We start from the raw sequence: 18,157 nt of genomic DNA, 5'->3' as shown, positions 1-18,157 counted from the left end.
AAGAATTTAGGTGTATTCTTATCACTTGGGTAGTTATAGAAGTATACAAGAAAGAATCAAAATCACTGTCTGCCGGTGTAAGGGCCTTCTCTTACTGTGACAGTCTGAGGCCCTGGGCTTAGGCTAAGGCCTTTGGCTAAGCAGCAGAGGCAACCATTAGCTGGGAAGCGAACGATCACAGCCTCACATCCCAAACTAGTCACATGGAAATAAGGTGCTATTGGGCTGTTAGGAATACAATCCTGTCCTGATAATGCCTATCGCCTCCAGAGAAAGGGAAGTGCCTAGAAGATGTAAAAGGAAACTTCGTTTGATAGCATCCTGTCTGGCAAGAACTCACTTATCAATAGCTGGGATGTGAAATCCTCATTTCTGCATTTGTTCTATCACTGTAGTCCCCATTTCCCCATTGTTTGTCTGTATAATCTCTGTCTGGTTCTGTGATTGTTTCTGTGTGCTGTATAATTAATTTTGCTGGGTGTAAACTAATTAAGGCGGTGGGAAATAATTGGTTACATAATCATGTTACAATATGTTAGGATTGGTTAGTTAAATTTCAGTAAAATGATTGGTTAAGGTATAGCTAAGTAGAATTCAAGTTTTACTATATAGTCTGCAGTCAATCAGGAAGTGGGTGGGTGGGGAAATGGGGTTGGGGAAATTGGAATCATGTTTTGCTAAGGGCAGGAATGGGAACAGGGACACAGGTGTAAGGCTCTGTAGTGTCAGAGCTGGGAAGGGGGACACTAAGGAAGGAAACTGGAATCATGCTTGCTGGAAGTTGACCCAATAAACATCGAATTGTTTGCACCTTTGGACTTCGGGTATTGTTGCTCTCTGTTCATGTGAGAAGGACCAGGAAAGTAAGTGGGTGAAGGAATAAACCCCCTAAGAGCTGCCTGTAAAAATCTTCTAATCTCATTAGCAGAGCGCATGCACACCATCAGGGGAATACACCGAGGGACCAACACTTGAAGAACCATCTTATATGGGTGTCATATAAGAACAGAGGTTAGACAGATAAGATACTTCTTGCTGACCTCTGCCTCTGTTCCCAAAACGTATCTAATCAGCTTCAGAAGATTCATAGAAAAAGCTAGCTGCCCTTCCTCTGCTACTCTAAAATATCAAGTAAGTAAAGGGACGTCTCACGTTCTTTTGAATAACTCTGTACTTGGAGCTTCTTCCATTCTGGTGGTCAAGTTTAAAGCTTCTGAAATCCTTCAGGAAAAGGATATGAAGCACCCATAGCCTCATCAGAGGAGGAAGAAGCAGCCAACTGATTCAAAGAATCCTCTTCAACTTAATCCTTATCTTTTTATTTTCCCTAGGACAGATGTGAAGTACCGGAGATTCAAGTCTCCCGGAAACAGAAGGATGTTAACAGACTGATTCAGTTGGGGAGGGGAAAAAAAAAACTACTGAAGGTCCCTCTGGGGAATTTTTCATTGAAACAGAAAATTCAATTATGTGTTAGTTACACAGGCCAGCAAGACTATACTCCATATAAGAGACCCATCATAGAACATCAGGAAGAATATGAAGCCAAAGGAGGAATAACCACATGACCTGCAGGACAAAGGCACTTTCTGAATGCCTCAGCCTTTTAAAAAGAAGCTGCAAGCAACAAGTATACTGTATAGGAGATTTGAAGGCCTAAGGACTCCCTGGAATGGGCCTACAATTCCATCCCATTGGCAACATGGCAAAGCTCTCAGGTTTTAAGCCTCAGAACCAAAGTAGCTTCTAAATGCCTGATATCAAATGGAGACATGATCAGGAATGGATCCTGACTACAGTCTAAAAAAGATAAAACTGGAGAGAAGACAATGCTAGATTAAGCTCTCTTTGGCTACTCAGCAGCACTGGAGCTGTAAACCCAACCAACTCTGAGGAAGGTGATAAGGTAACCAAAAGGGAATCAGACAATATAAAAGTATCCCCTGACAAGAAAGAATCTCTAAGTGCCAATTCCCACGACAATGAAATTCCCTCCTATACCAATCTACACCTCATGCAAGCTTCATCGCTAATTTCTTATGGGGCTATAGGTGAAGGTGAGGGGAACAGTCACATCTCCGCTTCCTTCTTCTTTGATGCAGAGGAGGAAGTAGTCTGTGTCAAACTCAATTCTTGGAATCTGAAGACTTTTTGGAGCCAGACTTCAACCTTCACACAAATGACATTCCAGGCTCTGAAATGCCAGGTCCTTATGAAGCAGGTGCCTGAAATGCCTTTGCAAGCAAGAGAACTCTAAGCTTCAACACCCACTTCTCACAAATATGGGAACTTCTCATGGGATCCACCATGCTCAATGGCATATTCATACCCAATGAAGCAAAATAATAGGGCTGACAAGCCTGCACTGAATTGGACATAGATGTGCCGTAAGTGATAAGAACTATGTAAATCAATAAGATATAGATCCTGGAAACTTCACAATTGTGTGGTGTCTTTCTAAATGCTAATAACAATAAAAATACACTATGGGACCATTAGGATTACAATCCCTTTTACAGTTTCATGTCTGATGTTTGGCACCACAAGGGAGTTGCATTCTGCCCTAATAACTACGGCTTACTAGAAGGTTCCATCTCAACAAACCGGGTACCTGTAGAATCCAAGAGTGGGTATCTACACTGACTCTTCAAAGGGAACAAGAAACTAACATTTTAAAAAGTTTTCTAAAGTTACTAAAAATTTCAAAAAGAAACTCCATGACCACAACTGAAGGAACCCAAACTTGGAGGTAGCATATTCCAGAAGACTGACTGCTGACTGCCAAACCAGTCTCAATGGCATTACCCTGAATTATATCAGTATTTATTTAATACATATATCATTTCTCAAGCATAAATAATATTTTACAAATGTGGGTCCAGATACAGGTATCGTATTATTATTATAGCCAATTGCACTTGAAATAAACTATCCACGTCATGTAATATTGTCACTTGATTTTGAAAATTATGGTGATGACATAAAACTTAGATTAAAAAAAATACTATTTCATTTGTACTTACCAGCTCGGTGTGAACTTTAAGATGTGCCTGGAGCTTGTATTTATCTGGAGTGGAGTAGTCACAGTCTTTGGTGGGACATTTCAGCAAAATGTTACTGTGCTTCTGAATGACATGACGCTTAAGGCAGTTTTTGGTGATGGAGGAATAATTGCACTGGGAACAGTAATACAAATGCTCTCGAGTGTGAGTACGAACATGCATGTCATAATGCACCTGGTACCAAAACAACTTGCCTAAAAATAAGATTAAACAATCAAACATGAAAACAAGTTTTTTTTCTGAAGAATTTTTTTTAAATTGATATTATAAAGAATTCAAATACATATTTAATTTCAATTCAAACCACAACATCTGAATCCTTTCCTTCTGTGTTTAATGAAAGGTTAGCTGTCAAAATTATCTTAACACACCTCACTGATGCAAATATATTTAGAAACAACAATTGTGGCATCTCCTTAATTGACATGTACTAAAGAAAGAGATCTTAACAAGGGACCCCTTCATGGAGGATATCATAACAAATGTATTCCTAATGAGGAAGTTCTTTAAAAGGTGTGCCCCTAATTAAAACATGAAAATGCAGGAATTCGTAGTAAATATGGTTTAGCTGAACCAACCATAAGTCAGGAGGCCTTGTTGACACTTGCCCCTCTGTTCCAAACTGTTCTAAAATAAGGACTCCAGGAAAAAAAGTGATTAGAAAATCTTTGAACATGCCTGTACAAATATGCTGACTTTAAAGAATAACTCTACATTTAATTACTGAATGTCTTCAAACTTGAATTCCTTTCCCTTCTCAGCAATGAACACTATAACAAGACAAGTTCAGAGTTTCTTACTTTCTCCATTTTTGAATTATGCAAGCACAAAACTTTCCGTCAGAACATCGGTGACAAGTGTATGCTACTCCCCACTTTTGTAACTTTCACCAAAACAACAATAACTTTGGTCTCAAACTAAGTATTGAAAATTTCCACCCCAAAGGAATTTGTTTGAGAAAGTTATGTCAAAGGGAAACCACATCAGTAATTTAACATTACATTATTTGCTATCAGAAGAAGTCATCAGACATGTCTGGTGTATATATACACATCTCTACATACTGCAGAAACATGAAAGGCTGAATTCTCCACTATGGTCCATACAGAGCTTGAGCACTATGGAGAGCATGGGCTGATGGTGAGCTGATTGCAACTCCTTGGTTCTGCTCTGCCTGGCCCCGGCAAAAGTTAAAGCAGCAAGGGGCACGGGAAAGGAAGAGAAAACAGCAGCTTTAAACTTACGTTGCAAGCATACCATCCCAGACGGATGTTACCCCAGCAGAGAATCAGGCATATCAGAACCTCACTTTGCCAGGCCTTCTCCATTTTCCAAGGTTTCCTTGGTAGATTTAAGTTCATTTTGCACTGTTTATGCAGCACAAAATATTTTCAGAGGACCAGAACCCAGCCCAGAACCTTTGTACTTAAGTCAGAAATTACTATTGCTACAAATGAAGAGATGGACAAATGCACCAAACTATAAACCAGAATGCAATGAAAAAAGTATGGCTATGTGACTTATTTGAACTAACTCACAGTATTCCACTGCTCCTTACCACAGTATTCACATTCCAAGTCTCCATACACCTTCCTGATCTTCTCACACAAGTCTGTGTTCATTTGTCTCTTTTGTAAACTGTCCAATATCTGCATAAAGGCAACAGCTCCACTTCGATTATCAGAAGTCATATTATGAGAGTCCAGCTGTGGACTGATGACTGAATCTGATGCTGTAGCAGGGTTTGTGGACTCATCTGTGTTTTGATTTGGTGACTTGCTAGTTTCTAATTCATTAAGACAAAAGGGTTGAACTTTCTCTTTGGAAGCTGAAAGGTTCTCAATGTCTATATTTTTCTGACTTATATTAGAGCTTTTGCCTCCAGACAACAGCGGAATTTCCTCACCCTGCATATTCACTGAACTATCACGACTGACTTTCTGCACATTTTCATGAGAAGCCTTTAGCTCATTGGAAGCACAGGTATCATTTTTCAATAAGAAACAATCTGAAGCCAGGTCTGATTGAGGGTCTGGTGCTGCTAGGTCTGTTGATGGTTGATGTGGTGTTTCTGGTACATTCTCCACCGGCAAGTTTTCAAATTCTAAAGAAGGGGCAGTCTCAATCTTCAGAAGACTACCAGGCAGATCATTATGGCTTCCATCTATGGTATTTGATTCACCTTTACAAGTAGATTGCTTTGGTACGCTAAGAGCATTAGCACCTACGGGAGTGAACTCATCTGCACTCTGTGATAACTGTTCTCCAAGTGCTTCCTGCTGGATATCACCTCCTGGTTCCAGAAGGCAGAAACTTTGATTGATAGAACTGTTAAAAACAGAAGTTTCTTGTAAATGTCCATGCAGTTCTTTGATATGTGCACGAAGCCTTACAGAACTGACAAATTTCTTCGAACACACAGAACAAACATACACAAATGGATGTTTTCGGACATGAAGTTCGAGTGCTTGATACTTTGTGGCTCCATGGCCGCAAAGTTCACAAGCAAAGGGCCTTTCATCACCATGGACTAGCATGTGTCGGTCTCGATCCAGTTCATTTTTGAATTTACGTTCGCAAATATGGCAGTCATAGAGCAGTTGTCTCTTGCCTTCTCGGGTCATCAAGCGGAGCTCATCAAATACATCTTTCACTTTTTTGTCTTGCAAGTCATGTGTTTCCTTGATATGTTTAATTAGATTTTTGACATCTGAGTATTTCTTTTTGCAGAAGCGGCAATGCTGCTTAATTTTCTTGTGGACTCTCTCAATATGGACTTTGAGATGGCCTTTGCTGAGACAGGTGAATGCACAGTAATCACAACTAAACTTCTCTCCTGTGTGTTTCCGCATGTGGACATTGAGGTTGGCTTTTATAGCACTGGCATAGCTGCAGTATGAACATTTGTAAGGCTTTTCGTTTGTGTGAATCCTCAAATGAGCCTGAAGAGAGTGTTTAAATTTGAACACCTTGTTGCAGTATTCACATGTAAAAATTTTTAGCTGAGTAGGACCTAACCTAGAAAGAAGCCAAACAACCAGAATATAGTTATCTTTAGAATTCTGATATATAGTTGCAAAATATGCCAAAGCAGCCTTGTTGTGTATTATGGACTAAGGGCATATAAAAATCTTCATTTTATGGATGGGGGAGAAGCTAATTTTTTAATTAGTGGATATGCCTCTCACACTCCACCTGCTCTCCCCTCTCACCCCCCCCCCCCGACTCAGACAAACTAACTGTCATATGTTGCACATCTAATTTTTTTTTAAACCCTTGTATCTATTTTTTTTTTAAATTCAGGACTAACCCATTCTAAAGTTTACGTTTCCAACCTTATTGTGCTGAACTATTGCTATTAGACAAATTAAGGGGGAAAATGCTGTAAACATATTTGCAGAAACTCAGTTAAATTTTACAGTCTCAGCACTTGTGGAAATATGACATTCGGGAGACTCAGTTTTGGTAGCAGTAATAGTTAACTTCATTGAACTTGTAGCTCTTCAATTTATAACGACAAGATTGGTTCTCTTGAGAGAAAGCTAACATCTGCCTCACAAAGTTGCTGAAGGATAAGATATTAAACCATTCAAGGATAATGAAAGAAAGAGGTAAATTCCAATAGACAAAGGTGCTATTTTAGGTTATGATGATTGTTTACCTATTTTTAACTTCTTATACTGTTGTAACTCTTAATATTTGACAGACTCTAATGGTCTAGCTACTCTGACTCACCTGATGTATAATCTGTTTCTGCCTGCTGAAATAAGGGAAACAAATGGAGGAATTTCCATTTACATGATGCTGGATAAGGAAACATTTCACTCCCAAGTTTAACATGAACCCAAGTACTTTAAAATACCTGCTTGATTTCATTGGCTGCTCATATGGAGTTTGTTGAATGGCATATTCTTGATACCCTCTTCGTTGAGCTGTGTCTGGTACTGCTGTCTCAGGATTTGTTGCTGATTCAGTTTCTGGGGGAGCAGCCTCAACTGGAACAATTTTTGTAGCTCCTAAAATTAAAATAAAACATAAAATAAAACATAATAATGCTTATGAAAATAGTGATATTAAAATGCAGTTGCCCTGTGACTATTATGCTATTCTACTTTGGTTTGTTCTACTTATTAGCATGTAATAGTAGAAAGACTTACAGTAAAACATTGCAGATCTTTGTTGTATTGTAGGTGGGCATAGTGATGCCAGTTAAGGTTGCCTGACACTTCCATTATAAGATCCTGTTTTCAATTGCTTAGATCTTTGCTAGACTTTAACCATTTGAACTGAAATTTTACGTGACAGGGTATCTGCCTCAGGTTGAAGTTTCTGGGAGAATTTCAGCCAAAATGATTCAGCCATTTCCAAGAACGAGGCTAGAGAAAAAACAACTTTTACCAGTATTAAAAAACAAAAATAAAAAACAAACAAACATCTTTTTAAAGAAAAAAAAACAGCTCTAGACCCCTCCTGCTTTTAACGCAATTAAAATGTGGGGCTGAAGGAGGAAAAGTGGGGTTTTTTTTGTTTTTTTGTTTTTGTCAGGGATGTACCTTTGGGCAAAAATCAGCCCAAATTTGGCCAAGTTGTAAACCTTTTTAAAGATCATATTTTGCACATGCTCAGTGGAGACTGAGTTTAGCAGCTGAGACCTCTGAATATCCCATACTTGCTGAGCAAGCTCCAGCCTCTTACAGATCCAATATCTGATCAGATTGCATATACCCCACCCCCACAGTGCAACTGAGAATGCTCCAGCTCAATGCTACAGAAGCAAAGCTGGACTTTCCCTGTAATAACTTCTCAAATGGGGTAGGGTTGGGCACTGAAACTAGGAGCAGGGAGCCTGTGTCTCCAGTGCTCTGGTGCCAGCAGAGGGATAACAGTCAGCAAGGAGGAGGGGAAATAAAAATAATATTAAAAATAAATAAAATGCAGAGGGGACAAAAGCTGGACCAGGAATGAGGGAAAGAATAGAAAGAGGAGCCTCGGACTGGCTGCGCAAGTTGACCAGGATTGGAAGCTGGAGCGGGAAACGATCACATTCTGTTTTAACTCATTCAGTGCACTGGATGGACCTGCTCTGTGAATGAATCAGGTTTGCACAGTAAAGGAGGCTGTTGTCTGTATGCAACACATTTGTTGCAGAAGTTGGAAGCTGTGCAGTGAATGAGGTGGGGGATTGCATGAAGAAAATCTCTTTGCTTCAGCTCCCCATCTGTAAATTGGGACAATACCACCTCCTCACTTCACAGGGGCATTGGGAAGACAAAAAAAGTGTTTGTGAAGAACTCAGAAACAATAGTGATGAGCACCACAGAAAAGCCCATGAGCAATCTAATAATTCTGTCTTTAGTGGGTTTGAATAGTGGGCAGTAAATAAAGCATGGAGACATACAATGTACAATAAGGAGAAAACAAATATTGAATAGTTGCTTATTCGGTGAGTCCTGTCCATTCCATGCACTGAATAAGGTAGTGGTCCTATGAAAAAAAGTAGCATATGATCGTGTAATTAAAGACTGTATCATAATGCATATGCAAAAGAGGGACAAATTAAGGTTACCTGTGCAACCTTAAGTCTGACATTTCCTAACTTTTGAGTGCTTGACTTTGCAAACTTAATATCCTTTTAACATATTGTGTGTGTGTGTGTGTCCTTAGACCTAAAACAGCTTAGCTGAAATAAGTTACTTCAAGCACAGTTGGCTGCATTAAGTCTCAAAGTTTTTTTGTTTGTTTATGTCAGCATTTGATCACATTTCGGTTTACAGCATTAGAAACTAAGAAAGATCTAACTGGGAAAGACGACAGAAGCTTGTTTCTTTTTGTGGCAAAAGAAAGAACACAGATGAAATGAAATGTGAATATACTTTGGAAATAATAGAATAGAGCACAGAGAACAAAATTAAAAGGTAAAGTCACATAGGACAGTTTAGATAAAGTAAGAACGATTTTTTTTGTAAACCTAGACTCCCACTATGTTATATGAGAGAGAGAGAGAGAGAGAGAGAAACAAAATGATGCATATGAACTATTCCTTTCATCATGAAGGAACAAAATTAAGGTAATTATCTTCCCACCGATCAATTTAAAGAAATTATCCTTTACAAAAAATAAGCAATACTTAAAAAAAAAAAAGGGGGGGGGGGACGACGGACTTAGTTGAAAAATAAACTAAAAAGCCCAAGATTAAACCTTAGATACTCTATGAGTGAAGGAAAGCTAGTCTGTAGGCAAATAACTAGGGCTGGTCAAAAATTTTCCATCAAAAAATGTTTTTTAATGGAGGGAGGGTTTGGGTTTTTTTGTTTGGCTTTGGGTTTTTTGCAGTGTTTGCTTTCCACAGGAAAATTTGGACTTTTAACTGAAAAAACAAACTTCCAAAAATATAAATTTTGATTTCAAATACCACCACAGCAATTCCTAGGAGTATGAAATCAGGATCCTTATGCCCATACTTAGAGCCCTGCGCGGATACAGAATTTGGATGAGGATATCTGCAGATATAAAGTAGTGTGGCAAATTGCCGGCACTACTATGATGGGTCTCGCGCTTTCTCTTCTTGGGTGGGGGTTCAGGGCACCGTTTCTTGGCCTGAACTGGGGTATTAACTGCCCCACTAGTATCCTAGAGGAGGGGAGTGGAGATGGAGGGACCTGGGCCCGCCCTCTACTCCGGGTCCCAGCCCAGGGGCCCTAGGGATAGCAGTAAACCACTAGAACTAGCGGTTCCTTCTCCCGGGCTACTTCCCTCTCCTGCCCTTCAGATTGTGGGGCTTCCTGCCCTCTCCCTCTGCTCAAACCAGATGTCCCTTTACCTAGGGTCTTGGTCTTCTTAGCCCACCACAGCACTTCTCCAAACTCTCCTCTGCTTCCCTCCAAACTGCTCTCTGTTCCAGCACCAATCCACTCTGCTTCAACTCCTCTTCTCTGATAGAAGCAGGGGGGGGTTATCATGTGACTGGCTTCAGGTGCTTTAATTAATTTATAGCAAACTTTCTTCCCTCTACAGGGAATAAGGCTCCCTTCTAACACTCTCCTGCTGCCCTCTGGCCATGCTGTATCACAGTAGATATCCGCAGATTTGCAGGCTCTACCCATAGTCTCTTCTATGGGCCAGGTTTCCCAGCAAGACTACATGTTCCATGATGTATTGTGGCCAGGAACTCCTATGATGCACTGAGGTTGCTCACGAAGAGGTGAGATGGTAGTGCATCATGAGAGAAGTAGTTTAGCCAGGGAGCCCAGAAAATAAAAAATATTTCTGATCAGCTCTACAACTAATACCTGCAATGCACACCACATTTAGAGAATAGTACACTCAAAGGCCCTGATCAGAATAGGGGCCCCATTGTGCCAGATAGTGTATGTTCCCAGTAGACACAGTCCTTGGACAAGTTAGTAGGCTATCTGTATCTCGGACTCCCTCTTGATCTCAAGTGCAACCCACTCAGGTCTCAGGCCTGGGAGGAATTATATGATTCTCCCACTCTCAGACCTGGGTTTGAGCTGACATCCCCTGGTACTAACCATGATTATCTCAGCAGGTCTGACTTGGACTCAGACCCTGCAGTTCTGTTGCCTGGGAAGCAGTGACCAATGGTTAATACAGTGGCTAAATAGCCTTCTTAAAGCAAAGTACTACTTATTTAGAACCAAAGAGAAAACATATCTTACTATCCCCAACTGTGACAACTTGGGGAATCAATCTATATGTAACCAACCTATGAATTTGAGTTGATTTTCTTAAATTGCTGCTTCACTGAATGCCTCAGTATATGAAGAATCCACCATCTGCTATCAGAGCTGTGCCACACATCTCCCAGACCATTCATTCTTCTTAATTTATCTTGATGGTTGCCCAATTGAAATGGTAGCACGTTAGCATAATGGGTTGGTTGAAGCTAGGAGAACCATTTCCCATCCCCCACCCCCAATTTCTCTGTAGAGGGCTGGGGTTTGAAGCAGTAGTATTTCCCCAGAAGGAGGAACAAAAAGATGAGCTCTTTAAAACAGAGACTGGGTCAGTTAGCGGGAGAGAGGAAAATTAGGACAAGGGAGAGGTACAAGAGGCATGCTTTTGTAGCAGAGGGGATTTCTGACTGCAGGACCAGCAAAGGTCAAAGGAAGCTGGCTGGGTGGGGGCGGGGGAGAGAAGAGACATACATTCATGATGCAGAGAAGAACCATTAGCTGCACGAGGAGGATCCTCGACACCCTAAAGTAGCCTAGCCTAAGCCCAGAGAATGCTCCAGAATGGTGAAGAAACTGAGGCAGGGAATGGTGTATAGGTGTGTCTTAATGTGAAGAAGATCATCACAGCTCCTCAGGGCATAGGGCAGCTGGACTGCCAGGTTCCATTTTCTTGAAGGGGTAACAAATAGAGAGCTTGTGCCCAGGGAGTGTGCCAGAGAGGCCTAAAATGAGACAATGCTGAAGCCTACTCATTCAGCAAGCTTAACGTGCATAGGGCTCATTGAGGTGGGACCTAAACACAGCAGCCTGGTTAGCGTCCAGTAGAGGGAGCTTTGCCAGGACTGTGATATCAAGGCTTACCATTAGAGCCTTACAAATCTGCGGATATATGCTTTCTATCCATGGATGCGGACATCTGTGGACCATGTTTGAGGATAGATGCGGATCCAAATTTTGTATCTGTGCAGGGTTCTTCTTACCATTACCATTCCCTGGATCTGGGAAAGACCCAACTTCCCCAGACTCCTGCTCCAGAGCGTCTCTCTGTTGGCTTGTCTCCCTGGAGAGCCCCTGGGAACTGATCCCCCTTCCTCTTTTGAGAGGGCTTTATAACAGTTTAGTGTTCTTATGATCTCTAGGCTCCAGCCACTTCATGTTGGAACCTGGCAGTATGTCACTGTCCTGTTATTTCCCCCCAGCATTTGTTGGGAGGTTTGTTTATTTATAGCTGTCATGTTGCTTTTCTGCTTGTTTTTTTCCGACAGCCGTCTATTGAGCTAGATCAATAAATTCATATAGAAAAGTCTATAACCAGCTATACAAGAACTTCACCACATTGACCAGGTCACATACAGTGTTCATAAAATGATTTCAAGTATCAGAGGGTAGCCATGCTAGTCTGTATTCACAAAAACAACAAGGAGTCTGGTGGCACCTTAAAGACTAACAGATTTATTTGAGCATAAGCTTTCGGGGGTAAAAACTCCACTTCTTCAGACTCCTTGTCATAAAATGATTGTATCTCAGTACTCTTTTAGATTATTATATAGCAGCTCCATGTTTGCCACAGTCCCAAAAACCTTACGATCAAAGAAGAAAAGCAGTATATGAAGGAAAGTAGAATGACAGACAACCAACATATTTTATATATGCTTACCATTTAAGAAAAAAATTGGCATTACATAAATGAAATTTCAACATTCCTGTCTCTCAGTTGAACCATCACATATTGGCTGATTTCTTGCAGTTACTGAGCAGATGCTGGTTAACTGCACTAATCAGTATAGTATCTTGATTCCAAATACAGGAAGTTTAATTTTCATTGTAAGCCTAGTAGGGCTATATTCTCTGCTTCAACCTCAGAAAAGATTTTAGATTCTTAGATTTTATCCCTTCTTGCCAGCCAGTATCACAAGGTCTATTGAAAAAAGTCTAACACTAAATAGCAAGTGTGTGGACTGGTCTCTAAGAGAGACAAGATCGGAGTACATCTTGATCTTCTGTGGTAGAAAATTCCACAGGCATCCTTCACCTAAAATGACTCAGCTATGGCTCCAACATGTTTTGTAATTTCAAACAGACTGCTGAGGTTGGTCCCTGTTTCCTTTGCCTGGGTGGGTGTGAAGGATTGGTATTGTATGGTTATGTAGCAAACCTCTAAACAAGTGGCTGTGGCCTTTCCTGATTTGGGATTTTTTTGTCTTGTGACTTCTCAAACCAATTGGAACGGGGATCAAGTAGGGAATAAAAGGTGTGAATTTGTTATCTTTTTACTTTATAGATAGTTCCTGTGGGATATCATATTCTTGGTTCTAAACAGACTGTCTGCTGGGATATGCTGTTACTAATATTGTAATTCCTGACATGGTATTTATCTACTATAGCCAATTTCTTGTGTACTACATTACCTTTTCGTTTGGCTAGCAGTTCTTGTTTTCAATGGTGAAGGAGACTTTTGGATAGTCTGTGGTAGTCCAATAAGTTGCCAAGCATGAAAGCTTCCTTCCCTGTTTAGACAGCTTTCCTGTGACCTGTAAGTCAGACAGTCCCTTGTGCTGAAGGTGCTTTCTACCATCAGCCTAGCAGGGATAAACTATAATGTCAGTTTCAGGGCCAGATTACTAAAAAGAAACCAAACCAACCCATGGGTGTGGAAGATGGAAACACTCAGGCCTGGTCTACAGTACACAGTTATTTCAGAATTAGCCGAGTTACCTTGAAATAAAACTGATACCGTCCACACGACCAAACCAGTTTTCTCGATTTAAAGGGCTCTTTACTATGAATTCTGTACTCCACCTCGGCAAGTGGAGTAGTGCTAAAATCAAGATCGCAGTTCCAGGTTACAGGTACTGTGGACACAATTCGACGATATTGTCCTCCGGGAGCTATCCCAGAATGCTCCCTTGTGACTGCTCTGGACAACACTCTGAACTCCGATGCACTAGCCAGGTAGGCAGTAAAAGCCCCGGGAACTTTTGAATTTCCTGTTTGGTCACCACAGCACAGTCCACCATCACAGGCAACCATGCAGAGTCCACTATCTCAAGAGACCACGCAGTCCCAGATTCGCAGATGAGCTCCAGCATGGTCCTAACAGGAGGTACTGGATCTCATTGCATGTTGGGGAGACGAATCTGTTATGGCAGAACTACGTTCCAAAAAAAGGAACGCAAATACATACGCTAAAGCCTCCAGGGCCATGATGGAAAGACGCTACTCCAGGGACACAGAACAGTGTCGTACAAAAATCAAGGAGCTCAGGCAAGCATACCAAAAAGCCAGGGAGGCGAACAGGCGCTCTGGGTCACAGCCCCATACATGCCACTTCTACCATGAGCTGCATACAATTATGAGGGGTGACGACACCACTACCCCACCACTGTCCGTGGACACCTACAAGAGGGGAGTAGCACGGAGCGAGGAAGATGAATTTTTGGAGGACAAAGAGGACAGTGCACAGGCAGCAAGTGGGGAATCTGTTTTCCCCCCAGCCAGGAACTATTCTTAATGCTGGAGCCAATAGCCTCCCCCTACTCCCAAAGCATGCTCCTGGACCATGACCCTGGAGAAGGCACTTCTAGTGAGTGAGAGCTTGATCGGAGCCATGCGGTGGGGGTGGGGAGAAACCCAGCCGCGCTGGGCTGTTCACGTTTAGTTTAAAGGGCTCATCCCTTCTCAGAACCTCATCGGAGCCACACTGGGCTGTTCGCGTTTATTTTAAAGGGCTCATCCCTGCTCACAACTCTCACACTGTACCCTGGCCAGTCATGAAACTGGCTTTCAAAGCTTCTCTGATGTGCAGCGTGCCCTGCTGTGCTCTTCTAATCGCCCTGTTGTCTGGCTGTGCGAAACTGGCGAGTTGCCTCAACCTCCCACAGATATTGTGGAGCGCACAACAAGCAGCAATTACAATTTGAATACTGGTTGTGCTGAGATCTAACCGAGTCAGTAAACTACACCAGCGCGCTTTCAAACGTCCAAACACACATTCTACCACCATTCTGCACTTGCTCAGCCTATAGTTGAACTGCTCCTTAGTACCGTCCAGGATGCCTGTGTACGGCTTCATGAGCCATGGCATTAAGGGGTAGGCTTGGTCCCCGAGGATAACTATAGGCATTTCAACATCCCCAACAACAATTTTCTGGTCTGTGAAGTAAGTTCCTTTCTGCAGCTGTTCAAACAGACTAGAGTTCCTGAAGATGTGAGTATCAAGCATCTTTCCCAGCCATCCCATGTTGATATCGGTGAAAGTCCCTTGTGATCCACCAGTGCTTGCAGCACCATGGAAAAGTACCCCTTGTGGTTTATGTACTGGCCGCCCCGGTGTTCCAGGGCCAAGATAGGGATATGCGTTCTGTCTATCACCCCGCCGCAGTTAGGGAATCCCAGCACATTGAAGTCATCCACAATGGTCTGCACATTTCCCAAAGTCACTAGTTGATAGCAGCTGGTCAATGATTGTGTTGGCTACTTGCAGCACAGCAGCCCCTACAATAGATTTCCCCACTCCACACTGTTTCCCGACTGACCGGTAGCTGTCGGGTGTTGCAAGCTTCCACAGGGCAATGGCCACTTGCTTCTCAACTGTGAGAGCCACTCTCATTTTGGTGTCTTTGCACTTCAAGGCAGGGGACAGCAAGTCACAAAGTTCCATGAAAGTGGCCCTACGCATACGAAAGTTTCTCAGTCACTGGGAATCATTCCATACCTGCAACACGATGCGGTCCCACCAGTCTGTGCCTGTTTCCTGGGCCCAGAATCATTGTTCCACAGCACGAACCTGGCCCAACAGCACCATGATCTCCCAATCGCCATATGCCATGCCATCTGTGTCCATGTCCTCATCACTAAAGTAATGGCGCTGTTGTTGATTCCTCGCCCGGTTTTGCAGGTACTGCACATTCTTCTGGATAATGCGCGAGGTATTTACAATGGTCAAAGCTGCAGCGGAGATCTGATCGGGCTCCATGGCTATGGCGCCTGCACAGGTAATCCTGAAAAAAGGGCGTGAAACATAGGAGAGCAGAGTGGCAGAGGAAGCTGTGCTGTTTGGTTCACGGTAGCCGAACAAAGGCTGAAAATGTTTGTCTTCTGTGGCTTTCACGGAGGTGGGAGCCCAGGACAGACAACATGGAGAAGCTCGGAAGCGTGGCAATAGCGGGAGAGCAGAGTGGGCGGCGGAAGCTGTGCTGCTCAGTTCACGATGGCCGAGCAGAGCTGAGTTGGAGAGGTGGATTCATAGTAGCAGGAGAGCAGTGGTGCACCATCTGCTGAAAGCAGTATGGTGTCTGTACGCCAAAAAGGTGCAAAACGATTGTCTGCCATAGCTTTCTGACAATACACACCCAGAAACACCCGTGAGAATGTTTTTGCCCCATCATGCACTGGGAGCTTAACCCAGAATTCCAATGGGTGGCGGGGACTGCGGGAACTGTGGGATAGCTACCCACAGTGCACCACTCCGACATTCGATGCTAGCCTTGGTACTGCGGACGCAATGTGCCAATTCATGCACTTTAGTGGGGACACAGAAGACTGAATGTATAAAATAGCTTCTGAAAATTCAAATAGAATAATTTCAAAATAATTTTGTACTGTAGACGTACCTTAAGCCTACAGGGCCCAGCATTAGCAGTGGCCAGAGGAACTATAAATGCCCCTTCACGCTGGAGGAATTATACAGGGGAAAATGAAATTAACATAAATTAGAAGACTGAGGATATGACATTTACTTTACCCAGTGGTGGCCATTAACACATTCAAATACACTATCAAAGAAAAACACCAGTCAGTCACGTTTAAGAGTAAATACTTTTAACTGAAAGCAAAACTGTGTGTAGTCAGTGCAATTTCTAGTGGAGAAATGTTAACAACAACAAACGCCTACTAGTCAATTTAATCAGAGGTCAAGGACTGATTAATCTTCCCTCTCACCTCTGGGAACATGGGGTCCCTCCTACTAATGAATAAGATCCTTCAGTGCTGTCATAAATATAAAGGAAAGGGTAAACCCTTTTAAAATCCCTCCTGGCCAGATGAAAAATCTTCTCACCTGTAAAGGGTTAAGAAGCTAGAATAATTTCGCTGGCACCTGACCAAAATGACCAATGAGGAGACAAGATACTTTCAAAAGCTGGGGGGAGAGAAAAACAAAGAGTCTGTCTGTGTGATGCTTTTGCCGGGGACAGAACAGGAATGGAGTCTTAGAATTTAGTAAGTAATGTAGCTAGATATGTGTTAGATTATGATTTCTTTAAATGGCTGAGAAATTAAGCTGTGCTGAATAGAATGGATATTCCTGTCTGTGTGTCTTTTTCTAACTTAAGGTTTTGCCTAGAGGGATTCTCTATGTTTTAAATATAATTACCCTGTAAGCTATTTACCATCCTGATTTTACAGAGGTGATTCTTTTTATTGTTACTTCTTTTTTACTGTTACTTCTATTAAAATTCTTCTTTTCAAGAACTGAATGCTTTTTTTCATTGTTCTTAAGATCCAAGGGTTTGGGTCTGTGGTCACCTTATGCAAATTGGTGAGGATTTTTATCAAACCTTCCCCAGGAAGTGGGGTGCAAGGGTTGGGAAGATTTTGGGGGGAAAGACATTTCCAAACAACGCTTTCCTAATAAAATAAACCCAGATAAACGTTTGGTGGTGGCAGTGGAAGTCCAAGGACAAAGGTAAAATAGTTTGTACCTTGGGGAAGTTTAAACCTAAGCTGGTAAAAGTAACTTTAGGAAGTTTTCATGCAGGTCCCCACATCTGTACCCTAGAGTTCAGAGTGGGAAAGGAACCTTGACAAGTGCCATGGGAAGAGGCGTTTGCAGTGCTGCTGCTCAAGATAAACTTATTCTGTGGGTTAATATAAGCTTTCAAAGTTTCTAAGGCTGTCAATCCATTACCTTTCCTGAGCTCTAAATTCATTCTATGAAAGAAAAATTAATCAAACCTTGTCTAGCTGTCCTTGTAGGAAAATTAGAATCCCCCTGATCTGTTCTAAAGGGATTTTCAAAGATCAGTTGAGCTATAATCTACAGTGTACACGATATAAAACAGTGTCCTAAACAGTGCAGAATAAAAGTTTATTGAACAGCTAATATAACCATTTTGAAAGCATCTTGCATTAGAAAAAGGAGACACGCCGTTTGAGGCCTGGTCTACACTAAAAGGTTAGGCTGACCCAGCTATGTCACTCAGGGGTGTGAAAAATCCACATCCCTGAGCAATGTATTAAGCCAACCTAACCCCGGCGTAGACAGCGCTAAGTTGATGGAACTCAGAGAGGTGCAATTACTTATGTTGACAGGAGAACTCCTCCCCACTACTGTAAGTAGTGTCTACACTGAGGAATTACACTGACACAGCTGCAGAGATTGTACGGGGAGATGTCAGC

General features: G+C 42.1%; 1 protein-coding gene across 4 annotated transcripts in view; it reads right to left on the bottom strand.

Annotated features, from left to right (window-relative positions):
• ZFAT (zinc finger and AT-hook domain containing) overlaps positions 1-18,157 on the bottom strand; it is a 232,878-nt gene that overhangs the window by 72,709 nt on the left and 142,012 nt on the right. For all 4 annotated transcript variants that reach the window (XM_048841712.2, XM_075124919.1, XM_048841711.2 and 1 more), the window contains 3 exons: positions 6,925-7,078; positions 4,621-6,080; positions 3,024-3,256 (listed from right to left, as the gene is read on the bottom strand). In XM_048841712.2, the coding sequence (XP_048697669.1) occupies positions 3,024-3,256; positions 4,621-6,080; positions 6,925-7,078 (1,847 nt within the window). The remainder of the gene's footprint in view (positions 1-3,023; positions 3,257-4,620; positions 6,081-6,924; positions 7,079-18,157) is intronic.

This window comes from Caretta caretta, chromosome 2, assembly GCF_965140235.1.
Source record: "Caretta caretta isolate rCarCar2 chromosome 2, rCarCar1.hap1, whole genome shotgun sequence".
Taxonomy (NCBI): domain Eukaryota; kingdom Metazoa; phylum Chordata; order Testudines; family Cheloniidae; genus Caretta; species Caretta caretta.
Note: the sequence above shows the minus strand (reverse complement) of the source record. Positions and strands in the feature narration are given on the sequence as shown.